The sequence below is a fragment of the Gavialis gangeticus genome, unplaced genomic scaffold (assembly GCF_001723915.1).
Source record: "Gavialis gangeticus isolate Ggan-Ray unplaced genomic scaffold, GavGan_comp1, whole genome shotgun sequence".
Classification (NCBI taxonomy): Eukaryota; Metazoa; Chordata; order Crocodylia; family Gavialidae; genus Gavialis; species Gavialis gangeticus.
Genome location: NW_017729034.1, coordinates 17,310,082 through 17,332,259, shown reverse-complemented (window position 1 = coordinate 17,332,259; position 22,178 = coordinate 17,310,082). Strand labels below are relative to the sequence as shown.

The window sequence follows — 22,178 nt, the reverse complement described above, 5'->3', positions numbered from 1 at the left end:
AATGCAAACAGAGTCCAATCCTTTCACAATGTTTTTTTTTCTCTCTCCAGAAACAGCATGTTCCTCTCCTGCCTCTTTCCATCCCCTCCCCATCCACCTGCTTTGCATTAAGTGCCAATCCGATTTTCCCCAAGTCACTGGTGTCTGATTTAATTTGCCTGACGTTGCTCCTGGAATCAGCCCTCCCTTCCCCTGTCCCCCCCCAACACACACACACACACACACAGAGCTTCCCATGGGGAGATCAGTCCTGAGAGAGACTGAGACGCTGAGAGAGAGTGAAGGGTACGGAGCGTGTGGACAGTTGGCACTAGGACGGGAAGGACTGAGGGGCAATCCCAGTGCAATCAGTGGCTCCCAGCTGAGGTGGGGGAGCCAATTCCCAGAGGTCCAAGGGAATCCGTCTCAGACAGAGATCACAACTGCCTCACCCTACAGACCACGGTAAGGCTGTTCCCTTGCTCCTGATCCTGATCCCACCTGCTCAGTCTGGATCTAGGGGTTGGTATCTCCCAGTATGTCGGGCTACATGACCTTCTGTGCAGGTTTGAGGGTCCTCTGCATGTTTGGGTCCTGCTCTGTACACGGGTGTGTGGGGCATGAGGAAGGGAAATTCTCAGTAGGATGGAGGTTGGGGTTAGGATCAACCACTCTACTGAAGAAGTGCTGGCAGACAGGATAGGGACCTTCCCTCAAAGAGGAATTTATACAAGTCTCCTGTGTATCAGGACTGTGTGACCTCCACACCCCCTCATAGGCAAATGGGACTGACGCCGTCAGTTTGACACTACACATCGATTCTGCTTGGTTCTTTGCAGCCAGTTTCTAGCCTGTATGGAGAAGGAGCCTACCAAGAGAGAGGAACATATCAGGGCAATTTTTTTCTGCCCTTTGATCTCTGTTGCAGAGCAGGGAGATCATCTCTCTATCCAGCTCTGCAGGAAGCCTAGGGTCACCAGGACACGCATGAACTGACGGCCTAGGGATTACGCTGGCAGGGACCCTGTGACCTCCCTTACTAATCCCCGCCCTTCCATGCCTATTGTTTATCTATTTACAGCTCCCCAACATCTGCTGAGAGGTAGCCCTCTCCCCAGTGTGGATGAGGTGATCCAGGGGAATTATAAACTGGAAGGCTGAACTCCTTTCCACATCATCACTTGGGCCACTATGTCCCATGAGTCCCAATCCTCATTCAAGCAGGATGAGGTGGTTTGGATGACTCAATAGGAGGCCTCCTGCCCTGGGTGTCAGCACTGGCCCTGGTATCCCAGCAAGGTGGTAGAGGTCTGTGTGGCAAGCATGTGAGCACTCCCCTCAGAGCTATCCCCATTTATCTGTGTGCTGTTTCACGTTCTTGGTACAGCAAAATCTCCTCGCTTCAGTTAGGTTCATGACCTGTCTCTGCTAAGTGCTGAACCAACACCCTCAGGCTACATGCAGATGTATTATTTGTCCAGGAGAAGCCATTTTCTCCTGGAACAAAGTGCCATTGTTCAGATGCCCACATCTGTTGTCCCAGGACAAACCCAAAAAAGCTTCATGGCATATGAAGTGCTAGCAGTTTGTCCTGGGATGTTGTAAAGTACATCTGAATGATTGTCCCTAGATTGCATCCGTGAATTAATGGCAGAAATACAGCAGTGCATTCAGCTGCTCTGCAAACCCTGATTAGGGTGATGTGTGTATGCGCCAATCCCAGGACTTTTCTGTTCTGGGACAAACAGGCACAACTGGTCCTGGGACAAATGTAACATCTGTTTCTAGCTTCAAAGACAATCCCTGCCCTGAAGAGCCACCAGGCTACAAATACAAGTGAAGAATGAGGGGGCCAGAGAGTGAGACAGTTAAGCAGACATGTTTTTTATACAAAGTTACATGTCCTCAGTTAACAGCAAAAATACAAATGGCCAGTGAGAGTCTACTTGTCACTAAGCTGTCATAATTGGGCTGGTTACCTGTAGGCATTATGGCCATCGGAGGTGGCTGTAGGATATTTTTTCCTGGAGGTCATTCTGTGTAGGAGGCTCAGCACAGGAAAGTTTGTAGAATCACTGAAGCAATGGGGTTGGGAGGAGAAACACTGCTAAAGACAGGAGCAGTAGGACCAGAAGGAGCAGCTGTCTGAGAGCTCAGAAAGAGGAGACAAGACACTGGAACCTGATACGGTGAAACAGGGGAAGGCAGTGGAGGCATTTGAAAGAGGGGGCATCTGAACAAGAGGCTAACTCTGATACCCTACCAGCTTGATCAGGAAGCCTGTGCTGCTGTGGGACCTGGGTGATTTCATGAAGACTAGAGGCCCTTCAATGGCAGTACTGATCCATGCCTTCACAGAGAGTGGGGGGGAGGGGGGGTGCAGTGCTATTGCAAATGGCAGTTTGCATTTCAGCCATTAAGCAAAGTCAAGCCTTATTCTCAAATGCAATCGATGATTTGAGATACTTCAATTTTTGGGTGGCCACTATGAGATGACTGAAAGGGGGTCTACCGTTAAGAAAATGTTGAGCGTCCACTGTGTACTCTGTGGTACATCAGGCCCTTTAAGATGTATAAAGCAGAGCACCCAAAAAAGAAATGCACCAAATTGCTAATCACTTCTGAAAAATGGGGTCAGTCAGGGTTGCATTGCTTCTTCAGCATTTTCAACAAAGGCAAGGCCTTACCTCTGACATCTGCACTAGACTCTAATGTGAGAGAAATCCATTCTGCTGCTCTCAATTTTCTGTGCTGATTCAGTTTGGGGACTGGATGCTCCTCCATTTCCTGCCCTAGGTTTTCACACAGCATCAGAAAGGCAATGCCAGCCAGTGCTACTAAAACTGGCATGCGTCATCCCTGCTAGCCCAACAGACCACTAAGCTTGGGAGAACCAATGACCATGTTCTTGATTGCTCTTAAACACCTGGGGAAGAATTATGCTTCCCCTTATGCACCACCTGAAGTGCAGCTTGCAACCAAATCTGAGTTTCCTGACTAATGTGTAGAAGTGATTCTCTCCCTGCTCCAGGCATGTATGTACCACCATTATAGGAAAAGATGTACATCTCCAGAGATGTAAGGCTGTTGTCTTAGTCCTATAATGGAAGCAGTTATGTGTCTGGAGAGTGTAACAGAATTGCTCCTGCACTTCAGTCAGGAAACTCAGAATTGGCTACAAGCTGCACTTTGGCCTTCAGTGGGGTGAAATAGAATTCTGCCCCTGCTGTGTTCCTCCCTACAGGCAGCTGCTTTTCAGTGCCAGGTGGGTGACTCACTCTCAGTAAAGCACTTTGGGATGATACAGGATGGAGACTGTAGAGGAAGGTAGAGTTGTTGCCTTCAGCTGTGGCTTCTTGTCTTTCTAAACTACTCTGAGACTTTATTTGGAGTGTTCCCTCAAAAGGATTTAAAGATTCTGATGGGGACCTGAGCCCGAGAAACAGCTTCTTCCTCTATATTTAGCTCTATCCATTTCTCCTTGACAGTAAGTCTCTGCCCATTTGATCCTCCTGCCAGGCCAGAAACCCTCTCAAAAGGCTATGTAACTTCCCACATACCTGCTTCCTATATTATAGATAGATAGATAGATAGATAGATAGATAGATAGATAAAACAGAGAGACAGAAGGATGAATGATGTGTAAGGTGAGATTAGAGATGGGCTGGATGGTTGTGCAGAAGAGAACCCCATGAGGTTGCCCTCAATGGATTAGGAGTTGCAAAGGAAAAGGAAGAAGCTCTCGGTCTCACACTAAGAGAATGGTAGAGACAAAATTCCATTTAGTCAGTGCCCATGGAGGAGACTCAGATGAACACGGACTGGGGAGCTAGAGATTAAGGACTGTGGAGGAAGCTTCAGTTGTTCTGACTAAGCTCTGAAAAAACCTTAAGGTCAGGATCTCATCAGGAGCCTGCTTCTGAACCCACAAGGATTCCACAGAAGAGACTAGAGGAAATGAGGCAGTGAGAGAGGTTCCAGCAAAGTGGTGGATCCAGAATTCAGGGCTGCTCATAGAAGAGAGAGGCAATCTGAACCACAGAGAAGGAAGGAGAGTTGTGCCAGGATGGGGAGCAGAATCCATGCAACATGAAAAGGAAATGATTCCTGCTAGGTGCAAGGGTAAGAAGCTGATGAGAGCTGGGCAGTCTCCATGACTTTGCTGAGGCTGGGGACTGTGAGAACTGGATGAGGGGAAGATGCTAAAAATGTTATAGGCTACAGTTGGCCACTTGCTGAAGGGGGCTGGCCCTCAGAATGGACTCAGTTCAGGATCACCAATATTTAGTTAAGGTATAATTTTCCTAATAACTGGGACTTGGAGGGTCACATCCAATCATGTCCTGCCCCTTCCACCATGCCCCTCTCCTTCCCCCACCACAGAAGATGCTTCGGGGTCAATTCTGGTGCACTTTAGTGCACAAGGAGAATTACTTACAAAGCATCTGCTGAGTGTCACAATCCATCCAGGCAGGGGGCAGTGGGAAGATCAGTCACTTGGCTTGTGCACAACAACATGCTTTCTCTCCTGCAGCTGAGTAGCCCCTGTTTGTGGCCCTGACCATTGCACTATAGTAGCCAGTAGTGAGGGACTTTGGGTCACCCACCTGGCCTCTGAACCAGCCCAAGTGACAAGGCCCTTCACAGACACAATCATGAGTGCCCCTGGAAATTAGGTCATTTTATCTTGGCCTTCCTGGACCCTACAGCCTGCCCTGAGGACTGTTTAGGAAAAGCCAAAACCAACAACCTTCCCCCACCTGCAACACTGAGTGTGTCTACACATAAATTTACTGTGCAGTAAGCAGCTTTTAAGCCAGTATCTACACATGCAGGTGTTACAGCGTGATAGCATGCAGGTAGCAAATTTACACTGAAATCAGCATAAGTTGCCATAGTTACTATGCCATATGGGTGCACATGTGTAGATGCGTGCCTGAACAGTGTAGTAATTTTAAGTTACTGTGCAGTAACCTAAATTACTGCACAGTAAGTGTTCACGTGTAGATGCGCCCACTGTATCTTATTATTAAGGCTCTTCACAAGAAAAAAGGACAAGAAACCCACTTTTTAATGAAAGATGAGATCTGTCTCCTGTATTTTGGACTCTCAGAAGGACAGTTTCAGGAATTTGAAAAGGTGACTATCCCTGGGGGAGCTCAGGGAAGGCCACTCAAACGTTCAGGGTACCAGAGGGGTTGGGCTTTGGGTAGAGGTTCACGAGCTAAACCAGAGCAGCTGCACAAAGGAAGGGACATGGGAGCTGTTCATGTGTCCAAGAAGTGGCCTAGGAGGTCCACGGGAAATGGGCTGGGACTGAACCCAAGGAAAGGAGCTGAGGCACCATCAGCCTGTGTGGTGGGGACTGGAGGCCCATCCCTCAAGGCACCAGGACAAAACTAGTCACTGAAAGAAACCATTCCCTCAAGCAGTGCGAAGGTAACACCTTCCCAGATGATCAGAATGGGGCAGTGTAGGTCCTTCAATGCTGGAAGCAGAAGTCCTTCCAGTGCCCCTTTCCTGATTCAGGTGAATGGATCTGTCACTAATGCCATGCTACTGCACCTGGGGAAATCTCCAAACCTGAGAGAGATCTCTGCCAGCAAAGATGAAATGCAAAACACACAGTGCCTGTCCTGGAATCTGACACCTGCCTCAGGAAAATACTGAGCCAACAAAGGGCAGGTGTGCACAGATGAGGCAGGATGGGATGTACGGAGTGAGTAAGGCACTAGAATCATGGAAGGGGGAGGGGAGGCAAAAGTTTCAAGTAAACTGCAGGGATTGTTAGATCAGAGGTGTCAAAGATACAGCTTGTGGGCTATCACCCAGCTCTCAACGCTGGCTCTGGGTCTTGGAGTTAACCCACAGGCAACATTCAGCATGCATGCGATGCCCACTCTGGCCACTCCAGGATACACGTCTGCCCATGTCAGATCCAGTGCATGTCCCTGAGCAGTCAGCACAGTGCTGGAGTGGCCAGAGTGGGCAGTGTGGTTCTGGAGCGGGCAGTACCATGACGTGTGCAACACTCAGTCCAGCTGTTCCAGGGCACATGCTGGATCCAGCATGGAGTGGACCTGCACTGTGTCATGTGGCACAGTGTCAGACTGGCTGGAGCATGCATTACATGTAGCACAATCCTGGACTGGCTGCTTTGGGACATGCCCAACGTGTGGCAGCCCCTCCAGAACACATGCTGGATTCAGCATACAGGGCCAGTCTGTGGGCCTGATCCAGCCCATGGACTAGCCACACACCACTGTGGGCCAGATGAGCTTGATACTCCTGGGTTAAATGAATCAGTAGAGGGCACTCTTCCTTGCAAGTCAATACAGATCCCAGAGCCTCACTGTACTTTTAGGGCAGTGGTTCCCATCCTTTGCAGATTTAAGGCACCTCTCATTAGACTCAGTGTACCCCTTGGAGACTGCCAAGTCCTCGCTTTCCCTCATTTTTTGACTATGGAAAAATAACTGAGCAATTCTTTCATTGCAAAGAGAAAGACCACAACAGGTTAAGGTGTTTTTTGAAAACTCTGGGTTTAATCTTGTGAATCATGTTTGCCACCTAACTGTGTGGCACCTTGTAGCACCCTTGGAAAGATCTCAAGGCACCCCAGCATGCCACAGCACCCTTGTTGAGAATCACTGCTCTGTGATGCTCTCAGAGGAGGTACAACACTGGGATTCTGAGGACTGGGAGAGTGGGCTGAAGAGGTCCTCTCCCACCCTCCCCATAAGTTGGGAGGTTCACCCCATTCTCTTGGCCAAATCTCCTGAATCTATTCCTGTTTTTTAGCTTCCCAAGTAATTTCACTTGTGCACAACATTCTTTGTTTCATCCCCAGCAAAATCTGCTATCAAATAGTTGCTAGGTTCACCCCCTCACTCACCCCAAGATGCCTAGTAGGTGTGCAAAGTATTCAGTGTGTACAAGCAGTATTTAAACCCTTTGGGATCCTGAGCAATGGGAGTTGCTAGAACCCAGAAGCCCTTCTAATGGGTGGCTTCTGGTACTTCTGCCTCTTCTCCCTATTCTGGTCTGTTTAGGCCTTGGACTTCTCTGAGTGGAGGACCCATCACTAGACAATCAAGATGTGTGAAATGGAGCAGATGAAGCAGGAAGCTGAGCAACTGAAGAAACAGATTGCGGTAACCCTGGAAATGAACGGGAACCAGCCAAAGGGCCCATCAACCCAGGGAAAATGCAGCTTAAAGGAGATCCCCTCCCCCTCCCCCAGCAAGGAATTTCCAAAGGAGCCCCCCTCCTCCAGCTGTACTGGAGCTGCTTTCTCCAGCCTTCATCCCCAGAGCCCCTGGGAAGGCAACTGCTAAACCCTACTGAATAAGTGAGGAATCCTCACAACAGGGGGAAGGGATGAGCAGGAGAGCTGGGGATAAGTCTGGGCAGCTAGGAAAGGGCTGTCCCCTGGGCCTGGTATACTCAGAGAATTAAAAAACTCTGTCCCAATGCCAGGAGTTCGTCTCTCTTGTAGTCTGGAGGCAGTGGATGTGCAGCCACAGTGGAGGGTCTGTGCCTGGGTGAAGAAGTAGAAGGGCATTTATAATGGGCTGAAGGAGAGTTGCTTGGTCCCTAGCTTGCCCGCATTATTACCTATATTGCTGTAGTGCCTAGGAGCCCTAGGCATGCACCTGGGCTCCAAGGTGCTGTGTGTTGTGCAAACCCTAGACAAATAGATGAGCTTCATGCCCCAAAGAGCTTCCAACTGAAGTGACTCTGAAGAGGTTCTCAAAGCCTGAGCCTGGGTCTCTCTCATCCTCTCCCAACTGTCTTTTAAGGCTTGTTCTGGCTCTTGTCTTTCCCTCTGACTCCTCATCCAGCTGATTGTCTCTTCCTGTTTGCAGGATGCACGGAAAGCATGTGCTGACACATCACTTGCTCAGGTAGGGGACAGTGTTAATGAACCTAGGCCGGGTGTGTATGTGACAATCAGCAATAACCTCTCCAGGGAGACTCCCCAGAATGGACTGGAAAGGGATGGTGGCATGGGGAGATATGGGGAAGGGAAAAGACCCTTCACTCTTGGCCCAGTTTAATCTTCTCTTTCCTTGGGGGGAATCCCCAACCCTGTCCCCTATCCCCCCACCAGATTGCATCCGGGGTGGAGCTGGTTGGACGCATACAGATGCGTACACGAAGAACACTTCGTGGACACCTGGCCAAGATCTATGCTATGCACTGGTCCACAGACTCCAAGTGAGTGGAATGATAGCTGCATGGTTGGTGGCCCAAGGAAGGTGGGGTGATACATGACAAGGAAGGGAGCTCTGATGGAAGGGATGATGCCATCAGGCTCACTGAGAGAGGGGACGCTAGTGCATTCTGGTTCCTTTGTCGTAGACTCCTGGTGAGTGCCTCACAAGATGGGAAATTGATTGTGTGGGACACGTACACAACCAACAAGGTAAGAATTGGATGGACACACCCACAGGCAGAGGAGCCTGTGGCTGGAAGGGTTCACACCATAGTCAGTGCTCTTGTCTGGGTCCTTTCCATTCTTTCTGGTAAGAGAGTCTGGGACTGTTTCATTTCTGCATAGGTTCATGCCATCCCTCTCCGCTCATCTTGGGTCATGACTTGTGCCTATGCCCCTTCAGGGAATTTTGTGGCCTGTGGGGGCCTTGACAACATGTGCTCTATCTACAACCTCAAGACCCGTGAAGGCAACGTCAAAGTGAGCAGGGAGCTCTCTGCCCACACAGGTGAGTGCCCTCCACACCCCTGCCAGCCAGGCTTTTCCTGCTCCCTGAACCTCACTTTCATTTCATACAACAAATCTCATGCCTTGTTTTTCCTGCTCTCCAGGGTACCTCTCCTGCTGCCGATTCCTGGATGACAATAATATTGTAACAAGTTCTGGAGACACCACATGGTGAGTGATACCTTTCCCTGAGCCACACAGCACAACCAGACTTCTGGGTTGCAATCTCCTGTTGAGAATCTCACAATATTGAATGTTTGTTCTTAATCATGTGAGACTGTTAACCTTTGTAATGCAGTTTTCTAGCATTTGTACTTGTCAAGGAAAATTGAAAATGTGATCCTAGGACATCCAGCAGGCAAAGAACATGAATCCAAAGAGTATATTTTTAACAATATCGATGATTCTTAGTGCTTAACTGTCACTACTAAAGATCAATTCACAGTGCAAAAGGTTTTCCAGAGAAGACATTTTGCCAGAGCCCCCTAGTGGAGATGCAGCTTATTCCAGAGAGTTTTTTTGCTGAGCAGTAAACCACATCCCTGAATGAGCCAGATGAGTAGCATGGGACCAGTTCACAGGCTGGATAAAGGCTGCTCAGGGCCAGCCAGCATCAGGGCTGAATGATGTGGCTTTATGGGCCAAAGTCAGCTGGTGGACTGTATCTTTGATACCCCCGATTTAGAGAATTTGTTTGCTGGCACAAGCAATCAAGACTTGTAGTAGAGGTGAGGTCTTTCATTAGACCAACTAGATATTTGCAAAAAACAAAAAATCTTTAAGTGCAAGCTTTCAGGCACAAACAACCTTCATCAGGCATCGGAAAAAGATTGTAAAAGTTCTTCTGGGTAGAAATGAAAGTTCATATTTCATAGGATTTCACAGAGTCAGTAGATAGAATACTCCTCTGGGCAGGCATTTCTTAGCTGGTAAGGTGTCTTTGAGCTCTGTTGGGAGGCTCTGTGATGATGTAAATTACCTTGAACAAAGGTAGGAGCAGCATCTCAGGATTCAGGTGGTCAAAGTTGCTTCCTCGTGAAATTATGAAGATTTCATTAAAAAAAAATCTGCTGAAATTTGACATTTTCCATGTGGCAGGTATCCATATTGTAGCTGTATTGGTCTAGAGGAAAAAGCAATCAGGATTTGTAGTAGAGGTGATATCTTTTATTAAACCAACTAGATTTTGGCAGGAGTGCTGAAAAAACCACAATGTCTACCTTGGAAGGTGCCAAGAGTGCCGGCATGCCAGAAAAACAAAATGAGGTTGGGGGGGAAGTGGGGGGTGTACATGGCAGGTCGCACTGGACATTAGTATATTTAATATATAAATATATTACATAAATTATGCCTTTGTTGTTGTGTATTCCTTTTTTGTTGAGCATGTTGCAATGAGAGAGAGAAAAAAGAGACAGAAAAGAGAAAGAGGAGAGAGAGAGAGAACCAGACACACACATGTGCACACAGAGAACCATGTGTACAAACAGAGAGAACCAGAACACACCCAGAACAGACAAATGCACACACACATCCAGAACCAGACATACGTGTGCACACACAGACACACAGAACCAGACAGAGGCAGACAAACACACAGAACCAGAAGCGCAGGTGCATGGAGCCGGGCTCCTGGGCCACTGGACAAAGTCCAACCCAACAATTCCCTGGTCTCGCCAGAGCCCCTGTGCTTCCCCAGGGAGCCAGGCCCAGGCTGCAGCACAGCTGGCCAAGGCCCCGGCTCAGAGCCTGCCCATCAGCCCAACCACCCACCCATCCTGCTCAACTAAACCCACAAAAGGTGTGGTACTCCTGGCAAGAGGCAGCGCCAGCCTCATCCTGGTGGGGGGCTGGGCTGGGGCTGGGCTGGGAGTGGGTGGGAGTCAGGTGGGCTCAGCTGCAAGCCCTGCTGCAAGCAGCCTGGGTTTGTGGTTGGCAGCAGCTACCAGAGCCTGGGCTGGCTGCAGCCAGGAGGCTGCAAACAGCTGCTCCAGGCTCTGCCATCAGCTCCATACTGGTGGGTGCATATGCGCCTCAGAGTTGATGGTGGGGATAGGGCCTGTGGTAGCATAGCCCTCCTGCTGTCTGCGCTGAGGTGCACATTCAGTTGCTGCCAGCATGGAGCTGATGCCGGGGCTGTGGAGCCCAGTGCAGCTGTTTGCAGCCTGCTCGCTGCCTATTGCAGCTGCCCAGAGCCGAGGGTGGCTACAAACAGCTACGCCGTGCTCCAGAGCCCAGTCATCAGCTCTGTGCCGGCAGTGGGGGAGAAGCTGGGGTTGCACTGCCTCAAGCCGCTCCCCTACTGTCTACTCTGAGGTGCGTGTGCACCCGCCAGTACGGAGCTAATGCTGGAGCCCGGAGTGGATGTTTGCAGCCTTCTGACCGCAACTGGCCCAGGCTCTGGGTTGCTGCTGCCAACCATGGAGCCTGCTCTGCTTGCAGCAGATCTTGCAACTGCCCAGCTGCCTGCTGGGAGCTGCCCAGGCTCCATGGCTGGCAGCAGCTGCCTAGAAGCCAGGCTGGCAGTAGTGTGCCAAGCAAAATGGCTTTGTGTCCCATGCTCAGCACACATGCCAGGGGTTGCTGACCCCTGGCCTAGACTGTGGAGGGCTTTGCCTTCCTCTGTATAGGTTGTTCTTGGTATTTCTGGTATGATGCTTTGTAGTTGTGAGGGCTTGGAGTGGTGATTTGGAGAAACCTTGAGGAATTGATTTCCTGCAGGCATAGGGGACTGGACACAGTGGCCCAGGCGACCCCTTCCAGCCCTGTGTTCTTATGGTATTTTTCATATGCCTAAGTCCAGAAGCTAGGCCAGCAAACCTCTGTCATTTAGGCCCAGCTTGAGAGAGAGTGGCAGCAGGTGGCAGCAAGACAGAAGTCATATTCTTCACTCCTTCCTGGGCTGTATCTTTCCAGTTTGGGATAGGTTGACACTAGCAAACTCTCCTTGTATTGAGGCACATGATATCAAACAGAGCGTTTTTTCCAGTGTCATGCACACCAGTTCACTGAGCAAAATATGTCACAGGTTCAGGGCAAAGCTCATCCTTGTTTCTCCTTCATAGTTTCTTTCAGGGCAGCATACTCAAGATCTTAGGCCTTTATCCACCAACTTTGTGAAGGGAGGACCTACAACTCTTTCTCTTAATACTGAGGCTTTAGAACTGCACCTACTCTTGTGATTATCCCCAGCCAGGTTTTGCTGTCTCTCAGGGATAATACCAGATAAACTCAGTGACCAGTCAGCTTTCCCAAAGCACAGTAGCATTTATTGCAAGACACACACATAAGAGAAAATAATGCAACAGGGACATGCCACTTCTCAGATGTTGCCTGTCATTGACATGGGGCCTTGGGGGGCCAGTGCTTGAGTTAGGTCTGGTATTGCAGCTGTGTCTCTTGACTCCAGACCAAGGCTTTACACCCTTTACAGTCTTTGTTTGTCTGGCCACTTGGACCAGAGGAAACCAGGATATGAAGTGTCCCCCAAGGTTCAGGACTTCTCAACTTATAGACCTGCCTCATCCTTTGCATTAACCACCGGGAAGCCAGAAAGCATTATCTAGCTTGCTAATACAACATTGATAAAGCAGTCTTTTTTTCAATATTCCATATTCAATTGAATCTTAATATAATAGCCTTGGAAGTTTCCAAGTGTCTGGGCATTTATAGCTGTCTGTTGATACCAGTTGCAGTACTTCTTTGCCAGTATAAGTATATCTAAACTAGAGCTTCCATCATTATAGAGGCATCGGCAAAATCACACCCCTGACTGACACTGCTATATCAGCCAAAGTTTCTAGTGTTGGTCTTGCCTGAATTAGCTCAACATCCCCTTGGCCACAGACTACAAGACCTACTACCACAACTGTATGGGTGCTAAGGGGTTTTCCAGCTGCTACCTCAGCTCAAATAGTAAAAGTGTCCTTTTACCATCATGGTTTCTCTCCTTTAAAATAGGGTAATTCATAAACATCCTCAGAGGGGTTTAGCTCCAACTATCCCATGATCCTAATACTTCCCTGAGGACTCTCTTCTTGTCCCCCTACAGTGCACTCTGGGATATTGAAACAGGACAGCAGAAGACAGTGTTCTTGGGTCACACTGGAGACTGTATGAGCTTGGCTGTCTCCCCAGATTTCAATCTGTTTATCTCTGGAGCCTGTGATGCCACTGCTAAGCTGTGGGACGTGCGGGAGGGAACCTGTCGTCAAACGTTTTCAGGGCATGAGTCTGACATCAATGCCATTTGTGTATGTATCTGGTCTGTTGAGTGGAATCAATAGAAACATTGGTGCATGGCCCAGGACTGAAATGTTTAGGGGCAGATGAGACTGCAGGGCAAGATTAAAGGGTATTATCGTTGTTACATATGGAAGACCACAACTAAGAGACAGGATGAGCCACATTTTATGGTGCTAGCATGACACACAGAAGATGTGAGTTCAAGTCCTTGCTGCACTGTGGGAGGTTGGGCAAGTCACTTCACGTCTGAGGTCCAGATCCTGAAAGATCTGTTTGGACATTTAGACACAAAGTCCACTTTCAGACCTCGCTAGCATTCTCAAAACTGCTGTTTGATACCTAAGTTTCTGCTTCTCTTAAAAGCCCCCTTAGTGCTGAGACTGTGAATGAGCCGTTCCAAGCCCTAACTCATGCCAAACAGCAACATTCTCAGCTAATGGGTACAGGGGACAACAACGCCTGTCTTGTCAGTGGGTCCCGCCCTGCTAGACTTGCTCAGACCACACCGATGTCAGAGGCAGCCTGCACAAACAGATTCAGCCCATGGGCCATATCTTTAACAGCCCTCATTTACATGGAGCCCACAGTTGAAATGACAGGGGACTTGCTTGTCAAGAACAAGGAGTGTTGTCAAAAACTGCAGCGGACCCAAGCTGGGTACTCTGGAACAAGATAATTTCCCCTGGTTGAATGGTGTTGTCTCTCCCTCTCAGTTCTTCCCCAATGGCGAGGCAATCTGCACTGGCTCAGATGATGCCACCTGCCGCCTCTTTGACCTCCGGGCAGATCAGGAGCTTACTGTCTATTCTCACGAGAGCATCATCTGTGGAATCACATCAATCGCCTTATCCCGCAGTGGACGTCTCCTGATGGCTGGATATGATGATTTTAACTGCAACATCTGGGACTCCCTGAAGGGGGAGCGTGTGGGTGAGTCAGTTCAGGAAATACCTACTAATATCAGTGATTCTCAACTGGGGTCCCAAGAGATCCTTTTAAAGGTGCCATGAAATTCTTTTAAGGGTGCCATGGGGTGCCATGCAAGATCAGCACTGTTGGGTATGCAAATACCTATGCATGATTCACAAAATAAACCTAGAGATTTCAAATAGTAGGAGTCCACAGTGTCAAAAATATTCGGACTTGTTTGGGGCTTTTTTTTTTTTTTTTGCAACAGAAGAATTACTTTAGTATTTTTTCATAGGCAAAAAAAGTTAAATGAGTCTTTGAAATGAGGTGCTGCTAAATTCAGCAAAGTTAGGGAATGTGTCTTGAATCTGAAAAGGCTAAGAACCACACTGGTAATCAAACACTTCTGGAATGTGTGTGCCTTCAACCCTCAGTAAAACATCCACACTCCTAGGCTGGGCGGGTTACTATTTATCTGATGCTTGGGGTTTGCCTAGTTTTGGATCTGGGACATGGGCTGGGTCTGGATCCAGGTCCCTAGTAGGAGCCAACCTAGTACATACAAGGGGTGCAGGCACTTTTAGGTCAAGAGCCTGCAGTACAGCACTACTCCCCTGAGCCTTCCCCCTTGGTAAAGTCTGTTCTCTTTCCATCAGGAATCCTCTCTGGCCACGACAACAGGGTGAGTTGTCTCGGAGTGACAGCAGATGGCATGGCCGTGGCTACCGGCTCCTGGGATAGTTTCCTCAAGATTTGGAACTGAAGAGGATTATGGGGAGGGGAGAAATACTGAGAGCAGGGTACAAGCACTGAGCCTACATGAAAGGCATTACCAACAGAGCACAATTGGTACTTGTATGTTATACAGAGCCATTTCTCTGTGTCATATTATATTTATATGACAGTCACTTTCAGGGGCTTCCTGGCCTAGAGGAGAGGTCCAGGGATAGGAGCTCTCCACTGGCTGTTCTCCCCTACCCATATTCTAAAGAAGTCATAGCAGCTTTCAGCCTTTACCAGGTTCTAGGACCCTGCGTAAGTGTGGCCGTTGCACAGATTTTAGGTACTTACAATACATACCCAAAGGCACCTTCCACCCCCTTTCATTCCTGTATCAACTCAGGGGCATCCATCCCTCTAAACAACCCACCTTTAGAAAACCACCTCCCTCCATATGCATAAATCCATTCCATCTGAGCCCAGTCCCTTATAGGAGTGCAAGCCCCCCCACCAAACAAACCAACCAACACCTCCTTCGTACTGATTGCTCTTAAACCTTCCCCCACCACCCAGGCACACTGGTTTGGGGATTATAACCTCCTTTCCTAAGCAAGGAGTTGAAATCCCAACTAGTTTGTGGTAGAGGAAGAAGCCCACAATTTGCTCAAGTTTCATTAGTGTACTAAATGGGGTTCTGAACGTCTCTTCCCCAATATGGAGCATCAGGAACAGCAAATGTTTAATTTATTATCATCATCTGTTCATAGCTGCTCTCTCCCCTTTGTCACTAACCCCCATATGCTGTGAATTTCCCCTGCATTAGCCTGTAGCCTCACTTAGTCATTGCTTTAGAGATATAATTATCATAGTCCAGGCACAATAAAGAGATCAAATGAAATATGGACTGCATCATTTCAAGCAGGTTCACTGCACTGAGATGTTGCAAACACTACACAGAATTTTCCAAGAACTACAGTGCAAGTACTGTACTCTACTCTGGCTCCTGCAGAGGCAGAGATAGCCCCTGCAGGATAAGCTCTACAGGAAGAATAATGAATAGTCTCTCCCTGCTTCCATATGAAACACTGGGCCTCTCCTTCTGGAGCACATGAAGAGGAAAGGCTCAGAAGATAGTAACTTCCTAAGTCTTCCTTAGCAGGTTCAAGCAGCTCTGTATTTGTGCTCACTATTGCCTTAAGCTACAGCCCCTTCCTGGTTTGTAGCTAGAGGCCCTAATATTTTAGGGACAATATGCGGAGAAGTCCCAGGTAGCAAAGGGCAAGTTACAAACATGTTTACTTGCAACAGTAGGCATCAGGCCAAGGAGACTGCAGTTGTCAGCATACAAACAGCTCACTCCAAAATGGGGTATGTTACCATAAAACGGGGGTGTTAGATTCATTTGAATGAGGGGTGGGGGTCTGGTCTGTGCCCAGACCACAGGTTTGGTCCAAACCAGACCTATAGCCTGCCCCCATGCACTGGAGCCAGCATGCAGGGCCAGTCTAGCATAGGCAGCTCATGTACTGAGACCAGTCTGGGACTTGAATACAGAGCCAGCACAAGGCATGCACTGCCTGCAGCACCTGGCTGGACTGACTCTGCATGCTGGCTCAATGCATGAGGCCAGTCTGTAAGTAGAATTGGAACTGGTACCAGTCAGGGTACAGCGGCAGTCTGACAGGACACTGCATGCAGCACTTGCCCCAGATCAGCCCCCCATGCTATATGCAGTGCACATGCCAGGTCCTGTCCTACAAACCTATGCAGCATGAGCTGGCCCCAGTCCAGGGCTGACACTGCATGTGGACCCTGGGCCAGCTCTGGATGCCTACAGGCACCATCATTGACACCCCTGCCATAAAACACTCTTTGTACTGGACTTCAGCTTTCTCATACACAGCACTTAGTCCTCATTCCTTCAGTGACTGTAGCTTCCCAGCAGGCCAGGAAGTCTAACAAATAGCTTAGGCTTTGCTAGATGTCAGTGCTGGCTTCCCTTGGAGGTGATGTAACATTCCTTCTGTACTGGCTACATTGTCTGTGACAGAACAGAGATGTGCACAAGTTATGTCAGGTAGTTCACTCACCAACGGAAGCAGGGTTAGCCCCTGGCATTAGCCTGGCTAGAAGCATGCAGAAGGGTAGTTACCATGATACAGCCAACACTAAATTCACACTGAAGCTATACCTGAAGATTCAGCAACAGCTGGGCAGGAAAGGAACTAGGCAAAACAGCGAATGAGATGCCGCTGGAGGCTTTAACTAGATCCAGACAGATATAGAGAACTGTAAAATACATTTATTCACCACATACAGAAACTATATATTGGAGTTGAGTAATGGCAAGATTTTAGAAACTAAGACAGCCAGGGACCAGAAGCCTGTACACAAAACATAGGTACATATAAAACTAGGGTAGAGAAAAGGGCGTGTCTATTTATCTTCTTCTGCAGAAAGGCTTGGTTTTAAAAAGGGTAAGTGACCACAGGCCAGGTTTTCCTTGCCCTTCCACAGGATTCTTTCCCCTTGGAAGAATTCCATTTGAGAAATACAAAAGAAAAGCAATCATCAGGGACGTAGTGAAAAAGAGGCTCTTTTTAATTCTCCACCAAACGACACTGCTGGTTTTCCTTGTTCAAGTCATCCCAGGCAGAAGCCCCCAATTTGAGGCTGCGACCCGACTCCGCTGTCACTTCCTTCCTCTCCCCTAGGTTCTCTGTCAGCGACAGGTGTCTCTTACCCTGCAGAAGAGAAAAAAAAAAAGAGTACAGAGGGCAAGTTAGTCTGAGGTGCTCCTCTCTGTGGTTCTGGGAAGTTCTTACAGGGATACTGTGCCCAGCTCTATGCCCCCATAATCCCCAAAAAGTTGATGGAGCCGAGAAGAGCCACTAAAGTGCTCAGAGGCCAGACTTCTGGGGAGATACATGGCCCGATTTGGGAATGCCATGATAAGACAAGAGAGACAAAAGAACTATCTATAAGCATCTAAGTGTCAATCTTCAGCAATACAGGGTCTGTGTGCTTGGGTCACCACCCCAAAGCAAGGGCTTGGGAAATGAAGAGCCAGGAGTTCTGTCTCCAAGCAAGAGACAAAGTTCTCAAATGAGGAGCAGCAGCATTGGGAAACTGAGGACTCCAACCCCATACTACCTCTTATCTGAACCCCATCCTTCCATTAAGTATCACCTGGCGAGGAACAAGGTTGCTTGGGGAATTGTCGTCCTGGAGGATGATGAGAGGAGAGCGCCCAGTACCACCAGAGGCTGCTAGGATTTTGTTGCTGGTTTTGCGTCTTGTGGGCTTGCCTGCTGGAGACGAAGTCATGCAAAAATTAATAGCCACAGCTATTAGGCTAGTTTCACAGATTTGTATTGCCCTGCCTGGCATATATTGTTCACAGCAGACCACACCTCATCCTCAGGCATCAAATCCAATGACCTGACATCAGGCAACAGCAGATCTTTTCAAAGGAGCTTCATTATGAAGACTCTCAGCACAGTCCAAGATAAGTTGTACCAATGCTTGCATACTCTCTCCATTCTTACATCTGCTCCATGAGAAACTGCAGAGAAATTTCTATCCATGCTGAACTTCCCTGTGCTCCTATATCAGATAGGGAAGCAACTCCATACTCGCGCTCCCTTTCCCCTCTCAACCCAATAGCCATATTCCCTGGAGAAAAAAGCCTGCCATACCAGACTGGGTCTGAGGGAATCTTTTACTTCCAAACCCCCTGTTAAAGAGCACTATTTTAAAAGAAAGGAGTGTGTTAGGTATCCTGCTCTTCAATCAAACAACCAGTTGAAATACAGAAGTAGAAGGCAGAAGAGAAACAGTATGGGCTGATGGCAAAGCCAAGGGAAAGGTGCTAGAGGGTGTGCTTCAGTTGAAATGGGAAATAATGAAAGGAGGGACATGTAGTCAGGGTACAAGTAAAAAAATAGATGTCTATGGAACAGGGCAAGATGCACAAAGCTGCCCTGGGAAGGCAGGTCAGAGGGCTCCATGGAGGTGGTTGGTCATGTCCTAGGCAGAATTCAGGACCCTCTCTCTCTCACATCCAAGCTATATATTGTACCAGAATACTAGGGTCTCTACTTCTCCACCTCTGTTGCAAGGTTCTGTTGGTCTTAAATCAAAGATGAATCATTCCTTCCCTTTCCCCCCACTCCCACCCCTAGTACTTCACAGCCTGCAGCAGGAGGTCCAGTTCTGTTGCTGCTCTAGGCTAGCTTGCTCCCCCTCCAAAACCTGCTTACAACTTATATTAGCCTCCCACCTCCCTCAGAGCTCCCTCCATGAAAACAAACTGCTTATTCCTCCAGCCTTCCTCATATATGTGCTGTGGGCCCCACCTGCCCCACCCACAGGAACCTTCACATCCTGCCTTCTTGGCTCATTATTCTTATCTCCTGCTGCATGGCTAGGAGGATCCCTCAGTTCTCGTGAGCATCCCAGTGAATCTCCAACCCCTACCCAGGCAAAGCCCACAGAACACATGAACTCACTTGAAGGAAAAATAGGCTCTGTGAAGCAAGCTGGCCTCATTACAGCCCCAGTACAAGTACTGGGAGATGGCTGCTTCTCTCCCTCCTCTACCAACACTGAGGTCTTCTCCATGGAAGCATCCCTGGAAGAGCTCTCCTCCTGGACCTTCCTTCCTTTTGCTTCTTGCCCTGGAACATCGACAGCTCCAGGCTTTGGTCCCTGGGCTAGTGGCTGCTCCAGCTGCAACTCCCGATCCAGCAGCTCTGCTCCAAAAGCTTCACTAAGCTGCTTCACCAAGCAGTTTATGGTGTCTGGGAAGAAGAGATACAGGAGGCACAAAGAGCAAGGTTGAGGCAACTCAAGCAGAGAAGGAACCCTTTCCCATGTAGATCCCTTTATACAAAGGCACTGCAAACCCACCAGAGCCGCCCCCCTCCATAAGAGAGGGTGGAGCTGAAATGGGCTCAGCAAAGAACCAAAGAAACAAAACAAAACAAACAAACAAAAACCCACTTAGAAATGCAGAGTCACATTCTGGTGAAAGGTAACAAGTAGTAAATCCACCTACCTCAGTAAAAGCAGGCTTATGGAAGCAAGTTATTTACCAATATCTCAGGGCTAAAAAAAAACCTAAGACACTGTGGGAGAAGGAAAACTGAACCTGGTAAATGATCACCATCACTAAAGAGTTTGCAAGTGTGTTGAACACTCTTCATGAAGAAAAGGCCCAGAGTCCCACCACTTGGACTAAATGGCTAAGAGCCCCGAGAAATGGGCTGAAGAGAATGAAACATGTAGAAACCCCCCCCCCCCCCAAAAAACAAAACCACATTCTCAGAGAACATGTACACTCACCACTCATCAAGACTTTCATGGGGGTGCGCGAGATGCCACGGGTAGGTGATCGTGGATCCCAGCTCTGGCTCTGTCCAGCTGCTCCCATCTCTTCTTTGTGCTCAGGAAGAGGGCTGCTCTGTGGGGATTTCTCTACCTGTGGAAATAAAAAACAAACCTGAAGGGGAGGGTGGAACCAAACAAAAAGGGTAGGATCCAGGTGGAACCAAAGCAGACAGAAGCAGGATAGGCAAAGACAGCAGGCTTGAGATATAAAAAAAGTATCTAATTGGATTTTTTATTTAAATTGTCATAGAATCATAGCAAGTTAGGGTTGGAAAGGACCTCAGGAGGTCATCTAGTTCAACCCCCTGTTCAAAGCAGGACCATCCCCAATTAGATCATCCCAGCCAAAGCTTTGTGTAGCCAAGTCTTCAAAACCTCCAAGGATGGAAAATCCACAATCTCTCTGGGTAACCTGCTCCAGTGCTTTACTACCCTTCTAGTGAGAAAATTCATCCTAATATCTAACCTAAACTTCCCTTGCTGCAACTTGAGACCATTGCTCTTTGTTCTGTCATCAGCCTTCACCACTGAGAATAGCTTAGCTCTATCTTCTTTGCAACCCCCTTTCAGGTAGTTGAAGGCTGCTATTAAATTCTCCTCATTCTCCTTTTCTCTAGACTAAATAAGCTCAGTTCCCTCAGTCTTTCCTCATCAGTCATGTCCTCCAGCCCCCTCACCATTTTCGTTGCCCTCCTCTGGACTCTCTCCAGTTTGTCCACATCCTTTCTGTAGTGGGGGGCCCAAAACTGAACACATTAGTCCAGGTGTGGCTTCACCAGTGCTTAATACAGGGAAATAATCACTTCCCTTGACCTATTGGCAACGTACTTACCAATGCAGCCCAGTATATCATTAGCCTTCCTGGCAATGAGGGCACACTGTTGGCTCATATTCAGCTTATTGTCCACTGTAACTCCTTTTCTGCAGAGCTGCTGCCCAGCCAGGCAGTCCCCAGCCTCAGCGCATGGGATTGTTCCGGCCTAAGTACAGGACTTTGTGCTTGCCATTGTTGAACCTCATGAGATTTCTTTTGGCCCAATCCTGCAATTCATCTCAGTCACTCTGAATCCTAGCCCTACTGCTCACCCTGGCTTGGTGTCATCTGCAAACTTGCTGAGGGTGCACTCTATGACATCTTCCAGGTCATTGAACAGGACCGCAGGACTGACCCCTGGGGCATTTTACTTGATACCAGCTGCCAACTAGACATTGAGCCATTGATTACTGCTCTCTGAGCCGATGCTCCAGCCAGCGTTCTATCCACTTTAAAGTCCATTCATCCAGCCTATACTTCCTTAACTTGCCTGTGAAAATGTTGCGGAAGACCGTATCGAAAGACTTAAGAGTCAAGGTACATCAAATCATTCAAGGTTGCTTTTTGTTTTTTTAAAGTAAGAAAAAATAAGATCCTAGGTGATTTTTGTGTGGCTAATTACATTCTTAATGCAGTTGCTTGTCACCCACCCAGACCAGATAGCTATCTAGCAAATGAGCAGCTTCTCTCACAAATCTCTAGTATAACACAAATGCAAAGTTAATAAGAAACTGAAAAGAGTATGCTCGTGAGAAGGAACAGGCTATAGCAAACAGTACCTTTGTCATTTAATTGCTTAAATAAATGGACACACTTATAGTGCACCTTCTTAGCTGGCAAGAAGCTAAGAACTGGGGGTCACAACATGAAACTGGTAGGCAGCAAATCTAAAACTCACGAAATGATGCTCTTTTAATTGCATGCTGCGTGAAAAGTGCGGGGCTCGCTGCTGCCAGCTGCTGTGGAGGCTGACAGCTGTGCCAGGCCCACAAGAGGGACGGGACACGCTAGGAGCAAAGGGGCATAAGCAGCAACTGAGCCCGGGAGGGAGGGCACAGCCTCCGAATCGCCACTTCCTGGGCCTGAAATGCTGGAGGCTGCAAGCGAGAGAGAGGAACAGTGCAAAAAACCCCAGCTCCCTCCAGATCGGCCTTGCCCAGCCGCGGGGCTCTTTTGCCGCCCCCAGCCCGTACCTCGATGGGGGTGCGCGGGATGCCGGCGCTGGGCGAGCGCGGGTCGCAGACGGGCGGGCGGCAAGGGCCGGGGCCGGGCGGAGACGCGGGGCGGGCAGACGCAGCGCCCATGGCCAGACGTACACCCCACCGGCGCAGCCGCGACGCTCGCATTCGAATCTCGCGCCCCGCCCCGGCCGGGCCCCCATTGGCCGCCGCGGCCGAG

The 22,178-nt window shown here is 48.7% G+C and overlaps 2 protein-coding genes across 3 annotated transcripts; one reads left to right on the top strand and one right to left on the bottom strand.

Annotated features, from left to right (window-relative positions):
• Window positions 1–235: 235 nt before the first annotated feature.
• GNB3 (G protein subunit beta 3) lies at window positions 236–15,463 on the top strand. The gene is made up of 10 exons (XM_019527293.1): window positions 236–444; window positions 7,032–7,133; window positions 7,848–7,886; window positions 8,093–8,199; window positions 8,344–8,407; window positions 8,543–8,705; window positions 8,809–8,875; window positions 12,753–12,954; window positions 13,660–13,876; window positions 14,512–15,463. The coding sequence occupies exons 2-10, from the start codon at window positions 7,077–7,079 to the stop codon at window positions 14,616–14,618; spliced, it is 1,023 nt and encodes a 340-aa protein (XP_019382838.1). The 5' UTR covers window positions 236–444; window positions 7,032–7,076; the 3' UTR covers window positions 14,619–15,463.
• Window positions 15,464–16,860: 1,397 nt separating this feature from the next.
• CDCA3 (cell division cycle associated 3) lies at window positions 16,861–22,153 on the bottom strand. Of its 2 annotated transcripts, none has more exons than XM_019527624.1 (5): window positions 21,974–22,153; window positions 19,916–20,057; window positions 19,087–19,377; window positions 17,765–17,886; window positions 16,861–17,319 (listed from the first exon to the last, which is right to left on the bottom strand). In XM_019527624.1, exons 1-5 carry the CDS (start codon window positions 22,124–22,126, stop codon window positions 17,176–17,178), a joined length of 852 nt encoding a protein of 283 aa, XP_019383169.1. In that variant the 5' UTR covers window positions 22,127–22,153; the 3' UTR covers window positions 16,861–17,175. The 2 variants fall into 2 exon arrangements, with proteins under 2 accessions (XP_019383169.1, XP_019383170.1); XM_019527625.1 differs by having other exon boundaries at window positions 19,922–20,057.
• Window positions 22,154–22,178: the final 25 nt, after the last annotated feature.